Raw genomic sequence first — 18,668 nt, 5'->3', positions numbered from 1 at the left:
ACCCATGTGCCGCACTTGGCTCGGGTCGGCTCTCGCCTGGGTCAGCACACAAACCTTGGTCCTCCAATGATCGCCTGCTGGCTGGTCTTCCAGCGACCCCCTGTTCGCTGATGCCTGGCCGTCCAATGTGCGGTTCTTCCCACGTTCCCACGCCCCAATGGCATACTTACCCTCCATCCACGTTTCTCGACCGGGATCCCGATCGCATCCCAGTCCGACTCTCCAACGATGCCACAAGCCCAGGGAGCAGCGCCACACAGCCAGGTACGCATAAGGGTGCATCGGCGAACAGTGTCGGGACCACTTTCACGAGATGCAGTGCCTCTGGCGACGCGGAGGCGCTTTCTCTGCAGTATCCATCCGTTGTGGAGCAGCTCATCACCAGACCCGACACCGGCTTGGCTTGGTCCCGCTGCTTTCTTGTGGTCCTGGATCGTCATCTTTGCCGCCGTTGATTTGGGTGCGGCTCGGGCAGGCGACTGCATTCGATCGGACAGGCGCTCGGCTGCTCACCGCCCATGCCCTCTCTGCCCATGTCCTCCCCGCACCTCCTCCTCCTCCTCCTCCTCCTTTACGCACATGACGCCGGTCCATAAAATATTCCGCCGGTCCTCTATCCCTGGCCGCCCATCCAGGCCAATCGATGTCCCTGCATCGCCACGATAATACCCCTCTCCGAGACATCAATAGCCCCCGAGAAATCGACGGCATGCACGACTCGGAGCTCAATCTGGATACCTTTGAGACGCTAAAGCGGTCCCTCAACGAACTCGCCACCCACCTGTTCGAAACACATGATGCCCCCGACAACTCTCTGAACCCAGTGACTTCGGTGCAGGCCATATCGTCCCGGCTGCCAATAAGTAGCTACATAGAGGCCACCTGTATGACTCCAGTGATCCCCGGGAGCATCCCAAACGACTTTCTGGCATCGGTCGGACAAAGTCTCTCTGTCAGGCTCATCAACCCGGCCGTGAACATCATACCAAACTCAGCGCTCTCCTATGATGCCGAGGCGGCTACACCCATCATCGGTGGCAGCGCCAGCAGCAACATGACGCCTCCGCTGCTGGAGAAGCGGCTCCCTCCATCGTCAGTCACCATCGACACCACCGTGCGCCAGGCTTCGTCAGCCCAAGCGACGCCTAACTCGGACGACGATGATTCACCGAAAAAGGATACAGCATCGTGTTCGATGGACTCGCTGAATGATCCAGAGACCGATGACGACATTATGTGCGAGTTCAATCAAATCTTCCCGCATGCGCTCTTCCCTGGCGATGGAGGGCAGACCCGAAACCAGAGCATCGTAAGTATGCGCTAGTTTTGGAGTCTCTGATGCAGCCTTGCTCCCGTCAGAGCATTTTGGTGACCATGATGATGGTGGTTGGCAAGCTCTACATTGTTCACAGCCTTTAGTATCGCCTGGCAACTGACCATTGGATACTGAGTTAAGCAACGCTAATCTTGGCTTGACCTGCCCTTGGCCACCTTTGCCTCTGATCCAGGACATGGGCACTATGGGCGAGCAGTATGTGTTCCCAAAGGAACGAGCCAGATTCAATTCATGTTCGCTCACAGCCGACCTGGAGGTTCAGATAGTAAACCTTTCAAGCAAGCTGACACTCAAAATCGCCTCGGTCTCCAACTCGTTTGACGCCATGTTTCAAGCCCTCAACTCGAGTAGCAACACGCTCCCTTCCAGAGACATCGAAAGGCTACTCTTCCGGAGCCTGATTGATCTCTTGAAGCGGGTACTGGAGACAGTTGGCTGGCTGCCGCTGATCAAGAACCTAGTTGAGCTGCAGGACAGTTTGACCAGCTTAGAAGGAGGCATTGAGAGCGAATACGCAGACCTCCGGTCGGTGCCGGCCGAGAAGCGCAAGCAGATGCTCGAAGGCATGGAATCCAAGCTTACGCAGATCAAAGGCGAGGTAGGCAACGATCTTCATCGCTGGAACTGAGCGTCCATGTTGAAAGAGCCAAGAGCTTTGTGGCAGCAGGCGATTGAAATACCACACATGATTGGCCGACTATGACATCCCCAAAGGGTATAGATGCATATCCAAAGCTAATGCCTGTCGGATTTGCAGCTAGTAACGACCTTGATGATATGCGAATCGCTCGAGGAACAGTACAAGCTATTTCAAAAGACGGTGCGCTGGCCGCTGGTTGTGTTGCATATGGACGAGCAGTGTCATGGGCGAGCAGCGTCATGGGCGAGCAGCGTCATGGGCGACGAGAGCCTGCTCCCTTTATCGGAACTGGACAACGTGCTATTTGTCAGGGGAGGATCATATCTGCTGACAGCGCTGTTGCCTTGCATGATGATGCGCCAATCCATCATATGGATGTGGTCTCGAGCAGATCGCAATGAGGCCATCGGACGAATACCGAATCGAGATCCAGGGCGAATCTGCCGGGTCATCCAGCCAGTACAGCAACTACCAAATGGAGCATATCGACGAGTCCATGCAGACGTACTCGACAATGTTCATTGGACAAGGTGTGTACGAACCATCCGGGTCGACCCAATTGTACTCGGAGCATATGACCGGATGCCAATCTGTACTTTGCTTATGCTCCGGGTCTGCCTGACGCATCGTTTGAACCTCAGAGCACTTCAACTATGTTGGGCATACGGATGTCCTTGGCCCGGTCATCATCTCGATCAAATTCGAGAGCAAAGAAACCGAAGGGCCTCGTTGGCGCGTGATACTGCGGCAAAAGGAGGTGAGATCTGCCAGCTGGCGCATTTGATTGCACAAGAGCGGTATCCGAACTCCTTTGGCGGATCAGCAGCGTGTGAGCAAGCTGCGGATGTTCTGGCTAACGACAGAGCCACTGGTTAATTATACATACGGCACGGTACAGAAAAAGAACAGCATACATTTCATTTATGAGAAGGATGTTGTCAGCAAATCGGTGATCAAGAGCAAATCTTCAACGGTCAAGCAAGTGCTGCAGATGATCCATCACAGCATCAACCCATCAAAACTCGTCAAGGTCATAGACAAGGCTATCGAGAAGCGGCTAAAGAGTCTTGACGAGATGCAGGCAAGATGAAAGACCGACTGTCCAACTCTTCTGTGGGAGTACATATGATGGATATGCACTCTGGAGCTGCCGGTGCCGTCCAGAGTAACGACAAAGTGTCCATCGCATCGATTGCCGGAGGCTTTGGACATGATCTTGGGAGTGATTGTTCGGTGGTCAGCTGGCTGATTCGTCTTTCCACTAACGACAGCTGTCGTTCAAGTACAAGTTTGGCTTGCTCCTGTGCAAAGACGGGCAGACACGAGAGGAAGAAATGTTTTGCAACGGTATGCATTAAACGCGCTCGAGTTTGGAAGAAGGAAATATGCGAGACGAGATCCAGCTTCAATGATGTGGGCGGCAGGGGCCTCAGCAGAGAGGGCCAGAACGAGCGATGGATCCCGATGCCAAGCGCGGTTCGTCAGAGCATAGACACCTGGACCTACTTCTGGAGCCTCCCTGTGGTCCTCTAATGTCTGATATGCTCGCTAACTCCATCGAAAACGTCGCAATGTTATCTTTGGACCTCTATTCCAATAGAGAGCTCTACACCGTCATTTGACCGCCTGATTTCGTTGCTTGGAAATGTCATCCGACTCAAGGGCCACAGTGGGTTTGCTGGAGGACTCGACGTCAAGAACGACCAAACTGGAACGCTCTCCCTCCACAGCTACTGGAATAAGTTCGAAGTGATGTTCCACGTGTCCACATTTATACCGTTTATCGAGGGAGATCCCCAGCAGATCCAGAGGAAGCGGCATATTGGAAACGGTAAGTGGTATCGGCCAGACTGCGCACCTGTAGATGCCGCCTGCGAGAGCCAAAAACGATCGCAGATATTGACCGTATGATTCAAGGCATACGTGCTGCGGTGATCGGATCGTATCCGGCTTCATCAGAGACTCTCTTCTCATTATCCCTGAGGGAGAGCAAGCCAAGTCCGTGGAGATGCTGAGAATCGCTCGACATTGACGACGCAACGATATATTCTGATCCCAACAATCGCCCCGCCATCGCAGACATTGTCTCGATTGTGTTCCTGGATGGAGGGGGACAGTTTGATCCCAGGTGCATCACATCGCAGTTCCTCCACATCTTTATCATCATCATGGAGGACCCGCAATACGAGCGGGACGGCGTCGTTCCCTATCGCGTGAGCGTTGCTAGCAACAGAAATGTGCCTTCGTTTGGGCCGAATCTGCCATGCCCGCCTCTGTTCTGGTCCAAGGAAGCCCTCAGGCACTTTATCCTGGCGAAAGGTACGCCCTGGGTGCATATGCGACTCCCTGGCGCTTGAGCGTGTACATTGGATCCTTCCCCGAGTACGGATGCACTGGGCCAAGCTAATCCCCAAATGCGAATATCAATTCCAAACAGCCATCAACGGCGAAAATGCGGCCTACAGTGCCCCCAAATTCAGCAAGCCACACACGCGCGCTCGCAACACTCTCTTTGACGAGATCGTGACCGAGTACCAAGCCAAGTCCAACTCGACGCCATCGTCACCGCTGCTGAAGCACAAGAGCGGTAAGGATAGAGACAAAGAAAAGGACAGGGACAAAGATAAAGAAAAGGACAAGGAAAAGGACAAGATATGTGCATCAGTATCCAAATCCAGGATTGCCACGATCGAAGTCCAAAGGCCAAACTATGTCGTTCAGTCAGCAAAGGAGCGAGGCGAGCCCGAGCGAAGTGCGAGTGTTGCGCTGCATCTCGAATCGCCCCGGACAAAAAACTTGAGTCGGTCAACAGATCTACCAGAGGGCAGTGCAGCATCCCTTCGCTCCGAGTCGTTCAACGGTCTTCTCGGCAGTAGCGATGGTCTTCGGCGACGGAGTCGCTCTCTGTGCTCGTCAGACGACTTTGATAGAGGTAACCCCTTGATGCATCCTCTCGCACTGACACAGATACAGTTCCACACATGCGCGCAGCTATATGCTATGGACACCCTTGATCGCCCCACCCCAGCTTCTCCTCAACCTTTGGAGGCATTGATGCTGCAATGACGTATATAGCCCACGCAGCAGTAACTGTCCTGGAGATCTCCACAATTTACTGTGGATGTAACGTTGGTGATGATGTCATTGAAGGGCTTCCTCCCGTTTGCTCCGCAACAGCACCGCCCGATGGCATCTATTCGAACAACGAGCCCAGAAACACTTCAAACGATGGGGCGCCCAGCTCCAAAGATGACGAAGGTATGCTGGCGTTTCGCGACCAATCGACCTTCTCTCCTGAAAGGCACCATCTTGGCACCATTTCCCACGAGAGTTGCTCCGATTCAAATCCGCCTCGCGATTCAATGCCCTTGTTCTCGATATTTACGGACTTGCTTTCCCATGACCATGTGTCTGTGGATGGGATATCCTTCCAGGACCAGGATCCCGGACGCCGGGTGAGACCCGGAAACGCTTTGGTTTTCGAGTCGCCAGCCGGTCCAAGACCGCATCCTGCACCAAAGCGCAGCCAGAATAGAGCACCCGAGCGGATTGAGGCTGCTGGCTCGAGAGCCAATAATGTATGAGGCTCGGTACAGATGGCAGCCCTGCTCGCGGCAGTGAATGGGAACGAGTATCTCCCTCTCGCTCAGATCGAATATCAATTGCATCGACCACTGTGTATTCTAATGACGAAAAGATGGTGCTTTTGGAGTGATTCGTGCTGTGAGCGGGCTACTGTCCAGCTTCCCCAGACCCTGTCACCACCACCACAACTCAAACGTTTAGATGTGGAAACATCTCAGGCATCGGAGACAAGTCCTACTGCTTGGATGGCTCCGGGATCTTTCCAACAATCAATCGGACGAGCTCTTGCATAGCCTGCGAGCGCTTGTTACTTGTCTCGAGCACCTCCTCGTGGTTCGCCAGAACCTTCTCGTCGTTCTTGTGAGGATACTCGGTGATCTTGGAAACGGCCTCGACAACGTTCTTGACCATGGACTTCATCACGGCGGCAACATCGGGACCTGACGACACCGATCCGGGAGACGACGCAGTTGGCGGCTCGAGCTCGGCTGCGGCCTGCATGGCCGAGCGGCCGTGTCCTTGAGGTACGATATTAGTTATGAGCGAAACACCAAGGACACGCATGCCGCAATGGCGGGCGATGATGACTTCAGGGACAGTAGACATCCCCACAGAGTCGGCACCGGCATTTCGAATGTAGCGGGCCTCGGCCCGGGTCTCGAAGCTGGGTCCGGGCACAAAGGCGTAAATCCCTTCGCGCATAAACGGGCCCAGGCCGCAGGCCGTGGCACAGGAGAAGGCAGTGACCCGCAGGTCAAAGTCATAGGCATTCGATACGGCCGGGAATCGTGGGCCAAAATCATCGACGTTGGCTCCGATCAGTGGGTTGCAGCCACCAAAGCCGGCAATGGAGAGGTGGTCCTTGATGATCATGATATCGCCGACGTTGAAGTCCGGGTTGAGGCCGCCGGCAGCGTTGGTGACGAGGAGGGTATGGGCACCCAGCAGTCTCATAACTCGGACCGGAAAGACAGTTCTCAGCAGGGAATGGCCTAGAGCCCGCAAACAAGAGAGCCAAAATCAGCGGATAACGAATCGCATGGTGATAACGAACCGCATGCCGATGGCGACAACGGCTGGACAGGACCATGTCTGCGTAGTTACCTTCGTACATGTGCTTCCTGCCGACCATGCAGACGGTCGCGCGACCAGCGAGCATTCCAAAGACCAGTTTGCCGACATGGCCCGGGACTGGGGAGACGAGATCGAGCGCGTGTCGGGCAGGGGTCAGTTCCAAAGACCGGATGAGGATGGATAGACCAAGAGCCGAGGATCGTAGCCATCAACAGACAGACAGACTCTTTCATACCAGTGCTGACGGCAAAGTTGGGAATGTCCTGGAGACAGGCGAGAGCCGGCAGAGGAATCAGCAAAGGCCAGCGAGAGCGGTCTATCGACTCTTGCGAATGGCAGACAAGTGCTCAAGATGATGGATGAGCCATTTCGTGGGCTGTATGGGTCCCGAAACAAGCCCCGAACCCACAACCCAAGACGAACGCGAGCATGATGGAAGGAGGGAGACGACAGAGTTGCGCTGCGTAAACGAACGAACGAACGAACGAACGAACGAACGAACGAACGAACGAACGAACGGGCCTTGCCTTGTATTCAACTTCGCAAATAGGCTCCTCCAGGGTCTTGGCCAGTCCACCGAGACCGCTGCCGCAGATAATGCCGATTTGGATGGCTTGCAACTCGGGTGGAAGGCGGTTCCTCAGAAACTGAGCGGAGGCCTGGTATGTATCGAAGGCATAGTAATTGATGTCGGGAGGTGGGATGTTGTTCGGGGTAGTCATTGTGGCTCAATGCAGAGGGACGGTGGTGAAGCTAACAGATTGATGAGGGAAGGGCTTGATGTGGAGCTGAGGAGGGTGCGACTCTCGATGGCTAGGTTGAGGGTAGATAACTGAACAGGAATGTGCCAAGAAGATGCTGGATGGGCCGACGATGGGACCGACGATGGGTCGATGGATCGAAAGTGCTGGGCCAGGGCCGGATGGGCGACGGGGCCGACCCTTGCTGCGGCCATCGACCCTGGCGGCATCGGAAGCCATGCCTCCCTCAATCACAGCCCCGGCGGCCTCCGCTGGTGCCGGGCCACTCTTGTCGCCTGACCACCGAGCAACAAAGGACGGAGGACGGACAGATGGGCACCCCCCCCCTGCAAAGGGCGATCATCCTGTTGCCAGCACACGCAATATCCATGTTCAATCGACGCAGCAAAACTTCAGCGATCCGGGTTGGTGATGCCGGGCGGAGCTCGACCCATGGCCATGGTGCGCGACTCGGTTGGCGCTTATGGAAACCAACCAGCAGCCTCCAGGACCGTGTGGCCCAGGAAATGATTATCATCGGCGATGGCTGGCGGGAAATATGGGCCTTACTGTGCTCCCCCCCCCACGACATGGATAAGCGTGCAAGACGATGAATGTGAGCGTATTCAGTCCCCAGAGAGAGCTGAAGAAAGTGTACAGAGCAGCTATTGCATTCAATCACATGGTAGTATGTACTGCTGTGTGAAATGTGCGTCTCGAGCAAAGGCACTGTTGCCATCAGCAATCTCATCCTCGCCATACTTGAGAGTACAGCCAGCAACCCCGAGACGTGTGGATCAGTAATGTCACTCATCTCGGGCGCGTTTGGCATGGTGATGGTCGTCGGCTTCGCTTTCGAAGGTGCGCTTGGCTGCAGGTCCTGAGAATGGACAGGGTTGCGGAAGCGAGCGATGAGTCATACTGCCGATCCGAGCGAATTGCAAGCTTTGAAGCGGCCAGTTGGCCAACTAACTGCCGATGACCTGTTCGGTCCACCACGGCCGTATGCACGTATACACTCGAAGCCATGCAGACCGAGGCAATGGCGCGGTGCGCTTATATATAGCGTCCATGACGACTTACCATCTTCATGCGGGCCTGGACGCGAAGGAGGGAGGGGACCGCTGGGGTTACCGGGATAGCCAGGCCCTCCGGGATAGCCAGGTCCTCCCGGAGGATGCCCGTGGGTGTGTGCAGACGAGTCCGGAGGCGGAAGGGGCATGCCGGCAGGCGGAGGTCCAGAGCGAGCCCCAGGAGGAGGAGCGAACCCAGGGGGCGGGGGTCGCATGTAACCGGGAGGCGGCATGCCGTATCCGCCCGGAGGAGGTGGGAAGGGAGGAGGCGGCATGCCTGGCCGGAAAGGCGGAGGAGGCCCCCTCATGCCCATGGGAGGAGGTGGACCGTTAGGACCTGGAGGCGGGTGCCGATGGCCGTATGGCGGCATGCCCGGGCCGCCGGATCGCATTGGAGGGGCTGCGAGATTCGAGTTTCCGAAAGGTGAGATTGTCGAAGGGATATGAGGAGAAGCAGAGGTTGGTTTTGGAGTCGAGAGAGATTGTGGTGGAGTAGAAGATCAGCGTGTTGATCTCGCCATTCGGAGGTGATGACGGCGGGTACGTAAGGCAGACCATCGACAGGAATCAGCAGCAGCACGCCGGCCAAGGCGGTTGCTCATGGACGAGCACCCATCCAGGGTCGGAGCCGAGATCCAGAGCCGCACGTCAGGATCCAATCCAGCTCCTGGGTATGCAGGGTCGATGCTTACGCGGGAATGAGCTGCCGAAAGGCGAGTTGAATTCTGGAAGAGATACATTATATCATGTGAGTAACGGCGATCGACAATCAAATCGGCATGCGGTGCAAGCACGCCCAGAGGGCAGGCCAAACGAAGAGCATGCATATTTGACGCCAGCAGCGTCAGGAGATGCCCCGATGTTCAGGATCGGTTCAATGGCATTGGTGTGGATTGCGGGTGGCCGATGATCGTGGCCGAGGGAGACTCGGCCAGAGACAGCCGCAGGATCGGCGCATCTGTGGAGTGTTATGCATGTCAGCGGCCGCCTCACGAGACGAGAAATGCTATTAGTACCGGGAGCGCCGACTTTTCCGTCGTATGCCTTTGTGATCTGATCGATGACATCTTGAACCTTTTCGTGGCTGAGATCTATGGTGTGAAGCAGCGATCCGCAGAAGTGACCCGGAAAGACAATCGTGCCGGTTTGGGAGGAGCGGCGATACACCCATCGATAAGGATGGGACGGAAATGACCGAGGCAGCAGTGATCACGTTAGCGGGCAATACGGGATGCACAGACTGAGGTGCGGCAGCGAGACTCACTCGAATAGTACATCTGGACTGCCAGCTTGTGATTCTTGCCGCTGTTATGGGACTTTCTTACGGAGGGCGAGTCATGGGTGAGGAAAATATCACAGTAATCTAACGGAGACAGCGGTGGACAAAATGATCGGTCTGTGGCGTCAATATTGGAAAGGGGCAACCTGCACTGAGCGAGCTGTAGTCTCAGGCGAGGGCTGTTCGAGGCGTGTTGGAGGGGTGGCTCCCGGTATCGGATGGCATTTGTGCTTGGAACGTGGACACTGGACGAGATCCGGCGTTGATTCAGAGCAGTGTTATCGGCATATGGACGCACCACAGTAGTATTTTGGCATGGCGAGGCCTTCTGGAGGGACTCGGGCGCGCAGCAGATGGGATCGCTTGTGAACGACGACGAATGGAGACGGACAGACGACGCACAAGCAGATCGGCGAACAGATCAACGAACGGCAACGAACAGGCCGCTGGCGACGCAAAGCCAGGACGGCTTGCACGTGGACCGCTCGACACGGAACAGCTGCACAGAATGCACGTGACCGAGAGCCCAGCCAGGGCTGCGCCAGCGCGGGCAGGCGGCTTTTTTTTTTCTGCTCTTTCCCAGCACTTTTGCAGCGACACTGGCAACTTTCCACCCCCCCCCAGCCCAGGCGACAACGCAGCATCTCGACGAGCCTGGGACCCGCCTGCTGGCCTGCCTGTCTGTCCGTTTGGTTTGTGTCTGTCTGCCGGCCTGCGTGATTGTCGCTCTGTCTGCATGTCTGTCTGCCCGGCCTGTCCACCCGTCCGCTCGCCAGCCTGCGTATTGGTCTGTCTGGCCAGCCGCGCTGCGCATCGCCTCTTCGCGCCACCCGTGGCTGGATGCAGCCGGCTGGATGGATCCGCCCGGATCGACGCGCCGGACACATGACGCATACGCGGACACACACACACGCAAATGAATTCATTTGGCGGCGGCGGCGGCTGCGCTCGGGTTGGGCGCCTGGCTGAAAACCTCCCCAGCGGCCTTTGGAGGGCTTCCCGATTCCATACCCGCCTCTGGCCAGCCCGACCCCATCGGATCTTGGTATCGGTGCGTATCGGCGTGCTGTGCTGTGCTTTGCTGCCGGAGGTGCTGCCTGCTCCATTCCTGCCTCATGTCCGTTTGGCTGTTCCGTTGCCCTCCTCAATCGCCCGTCGAATACGCTCCCTCCCCGTCGATGCGCTTGCCCACCCGGCGACTCTCATCGGCCTCATCGGCCTCATCGGGGTCAATCCCATCCCGTCCTGCCCATCGCATCGGCCATATGCCATCTCCGTTGCAGTCCTCTTCCCTCTCCATCTATATCTGTGCTTCTCCGCTGGCCACTCCGCGGCTACTCGCTGCGTCCTCTTCCCATTGCCTCCTGTGCATGCCCTCGTCCTTCGTTTGTCGGCGTCTTCACGGCGTTCCTCAGCCGCTCCAATCTGAGCAAGACGGCGCTGGACATCCAGAGGCACCATTGATTCACCCGCTCCGACCCACACTCCCTCTCTGTCACCAGTCTGCATCGTGGATCCTTCTCGACTTGCAATGCCTCGAAGCGTCTCGCCGGCCAGATGCATTTGCCCAACTCGCTGCTGACGCTCTCTTCCTTTCGCCGATCCCATCATACAGACGCCTGTTTGCTTCAAGTTCTGGGCTCGCACAACTCCAGCCTCCAACAACCTGCTACCCGTTCCCTACCCGTTCCCACGTTCCAGAGGCCATCGCCTGCGTCTGTTTGGCTTCTTGGTCCCATAGACCCCCCGAGGTTTGTGTCTTGCAGCAACGACTGGGCCCACTTGCAACCCCCCTCCTCCTCATTGAGCGCCCTCGAGCCGTGACAATGCAGCCCCCTCCCCAGCGCCAGACCCTTCAGATTGCATCGTTGCTCCATCCATATCCCCAGTACAGCCTGCAGCCAGTGTTCTGCCTCAGAGCATTTGCCGGCTGTCTGGTCCGCCCATCCTGCCCATCCCCCTCCCAAGTTTCGGCACCTTTCCCTTGACCCAACCATTCCTATCCCCCCTCTGTTGGTCCATGATCTGCCGTGCTCGATTCTCAATGGATCCACACCGGGCCCTTTCCTTTCTTCGTGTGCCAGGCTGCTTAAACCCTTTTTATCACTCTGTCCAACGCTGCCGTGATCGTCGGCCATGTCTCGAAGAGCAACATCACGGCCCACATCCTACTACATCCCTCCGCCAGAGGAGTTCAGCGACGAAAACCCAATGTCCGACGACACCTCCGAGACCCGCTGCGTTTGCAACGGAACAGGTACGATATGCCGCAATCGCCCAAACTCTCGCCGCTTCTTGAGCTGCGCTATCCTCTGCCGCCAAGGCATACTTGCTGGGGGCGACCGTGGGGTATGCCACCAGAAACCATAGCCTCAACTGCAATAACGATGGCAATAGAGGCAATCACCACATCGATAGTGACAGCAAGAGCGGCGCCAGTGCCATTTGCAGTTGCCCCTCATATCCATCCCAATCCAACCCCCTGGTGTCCTTGGTCTGTCGACTCATCATCCTTCGTTTTGCGGTTTGTTCCGTTCCAGAGTCATTTGAATGGATGATTCAGTGCGAAAAGTGCGACAAATGGCAGCACTGCCAATGCATGGGCATTTTGTCCAAACGGGCTGAGCCCGAGCACTATTTCTGCGAACGATGCCAGCCCATTGGCCACCCGTATTTCAAGTGAGTAGCCAGTGATCCTGGATGGAGTGGCATACGCAGCGCCCGTGCCATCGATCGCGCCCGAGCGAGTCACCTTCTGCCGCTAATTCTCGTCTCGCTTTGCTACTCAGATTCAAATCCCGACAGCACAAGAACCAGTCCAAGGACCAGCCGGCTCCGACCAAACGGCCTCGCAACACAAACAACAGCAACCAAACGCCCGAGGCGGCTGATCTCCCCGACACTTTCCTGCCGCCACCGCCAGAGGATGGTGCTGCCAAGGCTGCTGACTCTACGAGGCGCAGGAAGTTGAACGGCGATGTCCCTCCTTTGAAAAGGGTTCCGTCACCCGAGTCTATCCAGGGTATGCTGTGTGATTGATTGTTCCTCGCGAAAGAACCACCCCCGTCTACTGCAATGCAACTGACCGCCTGCTACTGCGTTTTTGGCATACCAGCCGAGTCCTCGGATCACTCCAAGAAGCGCAAGCCCTCGCCTTCAGACAACAAAAACCCGAATAAAAAGAAGCGCACATCCACCGACCAGGAAGCCGTCCCGCGTCTGCCGAATAGAATGGGCTCGAACGACGCCAGCCCGGCGGCCTGCTCCAGTCCTCTCATCTTGGACAAGCTGCACGACGCTCTCGATGCCGATGGCAACCCCTCTCCGTCGCCTGGGGCGAGTCCAGCTTCTGACTCACCTCTCGTTGACGGCAGCGGCGCCACACAGCCGCAACGGGCCAGTAACAGGCGGTACAAGCCTGCCGACTCGCGGACGGGAGGCTCAGTGGATGCTGCTTCCGCATCATCGAGTGCCAAGTCCGTTGACGCCAAAAAGAAGAATCCAAAGCCCCGCGACAAGTCGCGATCAAATGGTGCAAATGGGTCGACACATGCAGCCGGACCGGGCAGCTCGCATCCGCACCATGTCGCTGGCTCGGACAGCTCGCTTGGCTCGCGCCATCGATCGTCGACGCCGCCGATCAAGGTCCGGATACCGAGCACGCGGTCGTCTCTCAGCGAGATGACCAAGCGGGCAAAGCGCCTGTCTGACTACATCACCCGGTTCCAGGTCTCGCTAGCGAGCACCGACGATCGATTTTCGCCGACCGACCGACTCCCGTTCTTGGCGACCCAAGCCCGCCCGTCGACATCGTCCGCCAACTCGGTCAGCTCAGCCAACTCGAGCGGGGGCGATAGCATCGAGTCGCTGCAAAGCGCAGAGTCGAGCCCCTCGGCCTCAGGAGGCCTCTCTCCCGATCCGCCAATCGAGGAGCTGACGAGCATGCAAGTGCTTGATCAGCTCGAGCGGTGTCTGAACAAGTTTCAGGAGCGGTTTGGGGTGATAAAAAAGTGACCTGGGCTGCGTCCCAGCCCACGTTGCTCCTGATGCTGTTGCTGTTGCTGTATGTAATTTTCCGATCTGTGAATTTTGATTCCTGCTATGTCTCCTCTTTTTTTGGACTGAGTCGCGGACTTGAGCCTTGGCCGACCCCGGGGGTGGTGGTCTGTCTTGGACGGGCGGCGCTCTCCACCATCGCTGTCGCTGTTGCATGAGCCAGCTGCCCTATTTCGACAAAACGAAAGCCGGGGGATACCTTATTGAGTCCTGCATGTCACTTCTCTGGGTCCTGAATATACACCCACCACCACCACCACCACCAGAGACGCCCGGCGCCCAGGACTCACATGGGAGACCAAGCGATTTGTTCAGCTCCAAGCGGCTCTCGCGATCGCCTCGTCTCACTGCCCCGTGACGCACATTGGGTCAGCGGCGCAGAGAGCGCCCCTGGCCAATCAGCACACGCCCCAGCACAAATGCGCGCCGTGCCCAAGCCACAGCCGGCGCGGCTCCCAGATCAGATCCACCCCGCCTCCCCTGAATTGATCTGCATCCCTGGTCGCTGATCTTCCTCCTCCTTCTCGCCGTCAGATCCTGCAGAGATGTCCTTCCCGTCCTCTGGAAAAGTTATTGTCAAGAACGTTATCTCGGGCGACACCGTTGTCCTCCGTGGCCGCCCCGTTCAGGGCCCCCCTCCCGAGAAGATCTTTTCGTTTGCCAACCTCGTTGTTCCCCGCATCGGCTCGCAGAGAGAGCCCGAGAAGGAGGAGGTATACTTTCGCTTCGACTCGCGAGCTTGCTATTCCACAACGTCCGCAAGGATCTCTCTCCGATCCCCGGGCAGTTTTGCATTTGTCCATTTGCCACGGCACTCACCATATCATCGCTCCTGCCCGTCCTTCAGCCTTTTGGATTCGAAGCTCGGGAGTATCTTCGACGACTCCTCGTCGGCAAGGAAGTCAACTTCAAGGTCGAGTACACGACCAATTCTCAACGCGATTTCGGACACTTGATCATCCCGGTTGCCATCAATGGCGAGACCAATGTCTCCCGACTGCTGATCAAAGAAGGTCTGGCCAAAGCCAAGCCAGTGGATGGTCGACGGGCCCCCACCGAGTAAGTGCTGCTCCTGAGCCCCGGTGTTTATTTCCTCTGCTCGCTTCACTTGAGCCAAAGAGGGAAGAATCGCCGATCGGTTCTGTACAATATTGCACCACTCCTTCCCGTGTGGACCAATCGTGTGCGCCTGGGCAATCGACCCAAAGTAGTCGCCATAGATCGCGACGGCCTCGACATTGAAACAGAAGCACAGGCCATCCCTCGGCCAGTAATCCAAAACTAACCGACTACCTTGGCTCTGCTTGTGTCCATTTTGGACATGCAAATGGAATGGATTTGCTATGGATCTTTGGGCACAAGTGAGCAAATAGAATTGCTGGCCCTGGAGGAGACTGCCCGCACTGCCCAAATCGGCCTCTGGTCTGGAACCGAAGTGGTGAGTGACAATCCGACGCCAAGCCCTCGCCCTCCCCCTCCCTTCCTTCTCCCAACATCACCATCACGATATCGCCACAGTGGCTCGTAGACTACACTGTCTGCCATCCATGCCCTATTTTGTCTTATCGCAACTCCCGCTTGTTTGTGTGTATATCGGCTCGATGGCTTGGAGTTTGATCATAATCCATCATATGTCTTCGCAGACCCGCTCGGTAGAGTACAATCCCCCAGAAGACGCCCGCCGATTCCTGGAACAGTATAAGGGAAAGCCCATCGACGGTGAGCCTTGTACCTGTGGTTGTATGATATGAAGTCTATCGCTGTGTTCTGACGAATCCACCTGCTTCTTTGACGCACCTTGTTTCTCTCCAGCGATTATCGAGCAAGTTCGAGATGGTACGCAAACCCTCCGCGCCGGGGTAGCTGTGCGTTGCTCGAGCCATGCGTGGCCTGTATTGCATGTCAGTTGCCAAACGATCGCGTGCGCACTTGCTCCTTTGGCTCCCTTGGCTGACCCGGCCCTCTCATGCAGGATCTACCTTCCGTGTCTGTCTGCTCCTTTCGGACACTCAGCACCAGCTCATCACTCTGCAGCTCTCCGGTGTCAAAGCACCCATCTACCGAAAAGACGTCCCAGGCGTCCCAGACCTCCTCGAGCCCTATAGTGAAGAGGCAAGGTATTTTGTGGAGTCTCGTCTGCTGAACCGCGATGTCAAGATCCAGCTTGAGGGCCTCTCCAGCCAAAACACCTTCATCGGCACCGTTCAGTTCCCGATGGGCAACATCTCCGAGGCTTTGGTGGCTGAGGGCCTTGCCAAAGTTGTCGACTGGACCATCACCATGGTAACCGGTGGCCCACAAAAGCTCCGGGCCGCGGAGCAAAAGGCAAAGGAGCGCAAAGTGCGCCTCTGGAAGGACTATGTCGCCAAAACCCCCGTCAAAAGCACTGCTGGATCTGAGACCTCATTCGACGCCATCGTCACCCGTATCCTGACGGCTGACACCGTCCAGGTCGAGAACGTCGCCACCCATGCCGAGCGAAAGATCTCGCTCGCCAGCGTCCGACCCCCCAAGCTCAAGGATGCTAAGGAGCAATACTTTGCCGTCGAAGCCAAGGAGTTCCTGCGCTCCCGTCTGATCGGCAAGCAGGTTCACATCAACATCGACTACATCAAGCCCGCCGAGGGCGAGTTTGACGAGCGACACTGTGCTACCATCCGATCCGGAAATACCAACATTGCCGAGGCCCTGATCACCAAGGGCTTGGCCTTTGTAATGCGCCACCGCAAGGATGATGACAACCGTGCTTCGGCCTATGACCAGCTCCTTCTCGCCGAGGAGAAGGCCCTGGCTGCTGGCAAGGGTGTGCACGCCATCAAAGTCGCTGAGGAGCGTGCTGCCAACGGTGGCCCCGTCAAGGAGCTGCCGACCTACCGCGAGCCAATCAACGCATCCGAGAGCGCCGCCAAAGCCAAGCAGTTCTTTGCTTCGCTGCAGCGGGCTGGCCGAGTCGCTGGTGTTGTCGAGAACATTGCCAGCGGATCCCGATACCGTATCTTTGTTCCCAGTCAAAACATCAAGATTACTCTTGTTCTGGGCGGCCTGCGTGCACCCAGAGCCGGTGGACGCCCCGGCGAGACAGCCGAGCCGTTTGGAAACGAAGGTCTGGAGCTGGCTATGAAGAAGCTCTTCCAGCGCGACGTGCAGTTCCAGGTCGAGTCGCAGGACAAGGTCGGTGGCTTTATCGGCTCTCTGTTCCTGACCACCGGATCTGGCGCACAGGCCAAGACCGAGAACGTTGCTTCCCTGATTCTGGAACAAGGCTTTGCCCGTGTCCACGAGTACAGTGCTCAACAGAGCCCCTTTGGTCGCGAGTTGATCGAAGCCGAGCAGAAGGCCAAGGATGCTCGCCGAGGCCTGTGGAGCTTGGAGAAGAACTGGGCCCAGGAGGTTCCCGAAGAGACTGCTGCGGCCACTGTTACCGAGTCTCGGGATCTTGTAGTGAGCGAGATCCTCGGTCGCGGAACGCTATATGTTCAAGTGCTGAACAACGGTAAGAGTGCTGCCTATCCCCGCCCATCGAAGGCATTGCTGCAAAGGTTGCGGCGTCCGATTTGATCTATCTGCACCACCGGACGCAAGACCGCTGTTTGCCTGAACGATCCACGAGTGCATAAGCCCATCTACCCGTCAACTAAATGCCTGCAACCTTCCTCTATCATCATCATCATCATCATCATCATCATCATCATCATCATCATCATCATCATCATCATCATCATCATCATCATCATCATCATCATCATCATCATCATCATCATCATCATCATCATCATCATCATCATCATCATCATCATCACTTGGATGATTCGTCATTGTAGAGATCCAGAGACTGGAGAAACTGATGAACGACCTGGCAACCTATCAGAGCAGGGCTCCTGCCTCTGCCAGTGCCGGATACACCCCCAAGTCGGGCGAGCTCTGCATCGCCAAGTCGGCAGCCGACCAGGGCTGGTACCGCGCTCGCATTCGCCGAATCAACCCGGACCGATCTCTCCACGTTTTTTACATCGACTACGGCAACACCGAGGACCTGCCTTTCTCAAACGTGCGTCCTCTCGTCGCTCCCTTTGGCATCCAAGACCTGAAGCCCCAAGCCCAGGAGGCCCGTCTGGCCTATCTGCGTGTGGCCGAGCTTGGCGAGGACTGGGGCCACGAGGCCCGCGATTTCCTGACTGAAGTTGTCCAGGGCCGCACTGTGCATGCCAAGATACTGGGCAACGTCGCCAGTGCAGTTGGAAGCGGTACTGCGCTGAACGTCGTTTTGTATGAACGCAGCGACAGCAAGATCAGCATCAACGAAGACCTGGTGTACGAGGGTCTGGCAACGGTTTCGAAGGATATCGTCAAGAAGTACCACCGCGACCGCGCTGCTGGCTCCAAGAACGAGGTTTTGGACAGCCTTCTGGATGCACAGGACAAGGCTAAGAGGAGCAGGGTATGTGCAGCTGGCTTGCAGCCGGTACAGCTCGGGGCCACATGACCGAGCCAGTCTCGCGCATATGTATCGCCAGTCGATCCGTCCCGATCACTCACGATGATGATCTTTGTTTCCGTCTCTGGCAGGTCAACATGTGGCGATACGGCGACTTTACTGAAGACGACGAGCTCTAGATCCGAAGAACCCCATATCAACTTTGATGGCGTCGCCAGTCCGGACCGTGCTTGAATGAGAGGGAGGGGCGAGAGGGCGGGCGTGTAAGTTGCATCCCCCCCCCCGCAAAACGTTTGTGACCATGTGGATGAACTCGGCATACCAAGCTGGCAGCACGGCCCAATACAGCTCAGTTGAGGAACGTACCAACCAAGCCTAGCCCGCTGAAACGAGTGGATCTCGCATCACGTTTGCATTTAGTGGTAAATGGACACAGCGGACGATGGGTGG

At 56.8% G+C, this 18,668-nt stretch overlaps 5 protein-coding genes across 5 annotated transcripts; 3 read left to right on the top strand and 2 right to left on the bottom strand.

The window, feature by feature from the left end:
• The first annotated feature begins 1,774 nt into the window (after positions 1–1,774).
• On the top strand, positions 1,775–5,653 carry BJ171DRAFT_52470 (uncharacterized protein). The gene is made up of 11 exons (XM_053112612.1): positions 1,775–1,934; positions 2,098–2,156; positions 2,368–2,506; positions 2,618–2,733; positions 2,875–3,057; positions 3,248–3,323; positions 3,577–3,807; positions 4,056–4,295; positions 4,414–4,908; positions 5,154–5,234; positions 5,411–5,653. Exons 2-11 carry the CDS (start codon positions 2,109–2,111, stop codon positions 5,509–5,511), a joined length of 1,710 nt encoding a protein of 569 aa, XP_052967885.1. The 5' UTR covers positions 1,775–1,934; positions 2,098–2,108; the 3' UTR covers positions 5,512–5,653.
• On the bottom strand, positions 5,636–7,651 carry BJ171DRAFT_499634 (nucleoside phosphorylase domain-containing protein). Its single transcript, XM_053110501.1, has 4 exons — positions 7,163–7,651; positions 6,871–6,898; positions 6,666–6,752; positions 5,636–6,553 (listed from the first exon to the last, which is right to left on the bottom strand). The coding sequence occupies exons 1-4, from the start codon at positions 7,355–7,357 to the stop codon at positions 5,796–5,798; spliced, it is 1,068 nt and encodes a 355-aa protein (XP_052967884.1). The 5' UTR covers positions 7,358–7,651; the 3' UTR covers positions 5,636–5,795.
• Positions 7,652–7,800: 149 nt separating this feature from the next.
• Positions 7,801–10,141, bottom strand: BJ171DRAFT_499633 (U1 zinc finger-domain-containing protein). The gene is made up of 6 exons (XM_053110500.1): positions 10,026–10,141; positions 9,713–9,811; positions 9,465–9,539; positions 9,141–9,173; positions 8,459–8,848; positions 7,801–8,255 (listed from the first exon to the last, which is right to left on the bottom strand). The coding sequence occupies exons 1-6, from the start codon at positions 10,042–10,044 to the stop codon at positions 8,182–8,184; spliced, it is 690 nt and encodes a 229-aa protein (XP_052967883.1). The 5' UTR covers positions 10,045–10,141; the 3' UTR covers positions 7,801–8,181.
• Positions 10,142–11,374: 1,233 nt separating this feature from the next.
• Positions 11,375–13,839, top strand: BJ171DRAFT_52403 (uncharacterized protein). Its single transcript, XM_053112555.1, has 5 exons — positions 11,375–11,478; positions 11,812–11,984; positions 12,268–12,406; positions 12,517–12,749; positions 12,843–13,839. Exons 2-5 carry the CDS (start codon positions 11,864–11,866, stop codon positions 13,739–13,741), a joined length of 1,392 nt encoding a protein of 463 aa, XP_052967882.1. The 5' UTR covers positions 11,375–11,478; positions 11,812–11,863; the 3' UTR covers positions 13,742–13,839.
• Positions 13,840–14,266: 427 nt separating this feature from the next.
• BJ171DRAFT_499628 (uncharacterized protein) lies at positions 14,267–18,592 on the top strand. Its single transcript, XM_053110499.1, has 8 exons — positions 14,267–14,496; positions 14,631–14,842; positions 15,146–15,221; positions 15,427–15,502; positions 15,596–15,619; positions 15,756–17,276; positions 17,605–18,221; positions 18,350–18,592. Exons 1-8 carry the CDS (start codon positions 14,329–14,331, stop codon positions 18,395–18,397), a joined length of 2,742 nt encoding a protein of 913 aa, XP_052967881.1. The 5' UTR covers positions 14,267–14,328; the 3' UTR covers positions 18,398–18,592.
• Positions 18,593–18,668: the final 76 nt, after the last annotated feature.

Source organism: Polychytrium aggregatum (assembly GCF_025602895.1).
Source record: "Polychytrium aggregatum strain JEL109 chromosome Unknown BJ171scaffold_13, whole genome shotgun sequence".
Classification (NCBI taxonomy): domain Eukaryota; kingdom Fungi; phylum Chytridiomycota; class Chytridiomycetes; order Polychytriales; genus Polychytrium; species Polychytrium aggregatum.
Note: the sequence above shows the minus strand (reverse complement) of the source record. Positions and strands in the feature narration are given on the sequence as shown.

Bases quoted from the DNA above. Each gene is read 5' to 3' on its own strand.
- BJ171DRAFT_52470 (XM_053112612.1), top strand. From the start codon at position 2,109: ATGATATGCGAATCGCTCGAGGAACAGTACAAGCTATTTCAAAAGACG. The intron at 3,324-3,576 runs GTATGCATTAAA...CTATTCCAATAG, and splicing joins GGAAGAAATGTTTTGCAACG to AGAGCTCTACACCGTCATTT. The intron at 5,235-5,410 runs GTATGCTGGCGT...ATATCCTTCCAG, and splicing joins CAGCTCCAAAGATGACGAAG to GACCAGGATCCCGGACGCCG.
- BJ171DRAFT_499634 (XM_053110501.1), bottom strand. From the start codon at position 7,357: ATGACTACCCCGAACAACATCCCACCTCCCGACATCAATTACTATGCC. The intron at 6,753-6,870 runs GTATGAAAGAGT...TCGTCTCCCCAG, and splicing joins CAACTTTGCCGTCAGCACTG to TCCCGGGCCATGTCGGCAAA. The intron at 6,554-6,665 runs GTAACTACGCAG...TGCGGGCTCTAG, and splicing joins CAGGAAGCACATGTACGAAG to GCCATTCCCTGCTGAGAACT.
- BJ171DRAFT_499633 (XM_053110500.1), bottom strand. The intron at 9,174-9,464 runs GTACTAATAGCA...TATCTCTTCCAG, and splicing joins CGGAAAAGTCGGCGCTCCCG to AATTCAACTCGCCTTTCGGC. The intron at 8,849-9,140 runs GTAAGCATCGAC...CGAATCTCGCAG, and splicing joins TTTCGGCAGCTCATTCCCGC to CCCCTCCAATGCGATCCGGC.
- BJ171DRAFT_52403 (XM_053112555.1), top strand. From the start codon at position 11,864: ATGTCTCGAAGAGCAACATCACGGCCCACATCCTACTACATCCCTCCG. The intron at 11,985-12,267 runs GTACGATATGCC...GTTCCGTTCCAG, and splicing joins CTGCGTTTGCAACGGAACAG to AGTCATTTGAATGGATGATT. The intron at 12,407-12,516 runs GTGAGTAGCCAG...TTTGCTACTCAG, and splicing joins ATTGGCCACCCGTATTTCAA to ATTCAAATCCCGACAGCACA.
- BJ171DRAFT_499628 (XM_053110499.1), top strand. From the start codon at position 14,329: ATGTCCTTCCCGTCCTCTGGAAAAGTTATTGTCAAGAACGTTATCTCG. The intron at 14,497-14,630 runs GTATACTTTCGC...CCCGTCCTTCAG, and splicing joins GAGAGCCCGAGAAGGAGGAG to CCTTTTGGATTCGAAGCTCG. The intron at 18,222-18,349 runs GTATGTGCAGCT...CGTCTCTGGCAG, and splicing joins ACAAGGCTAAGAGGAGCAGG to GTCAACATGTGGCGATACGG.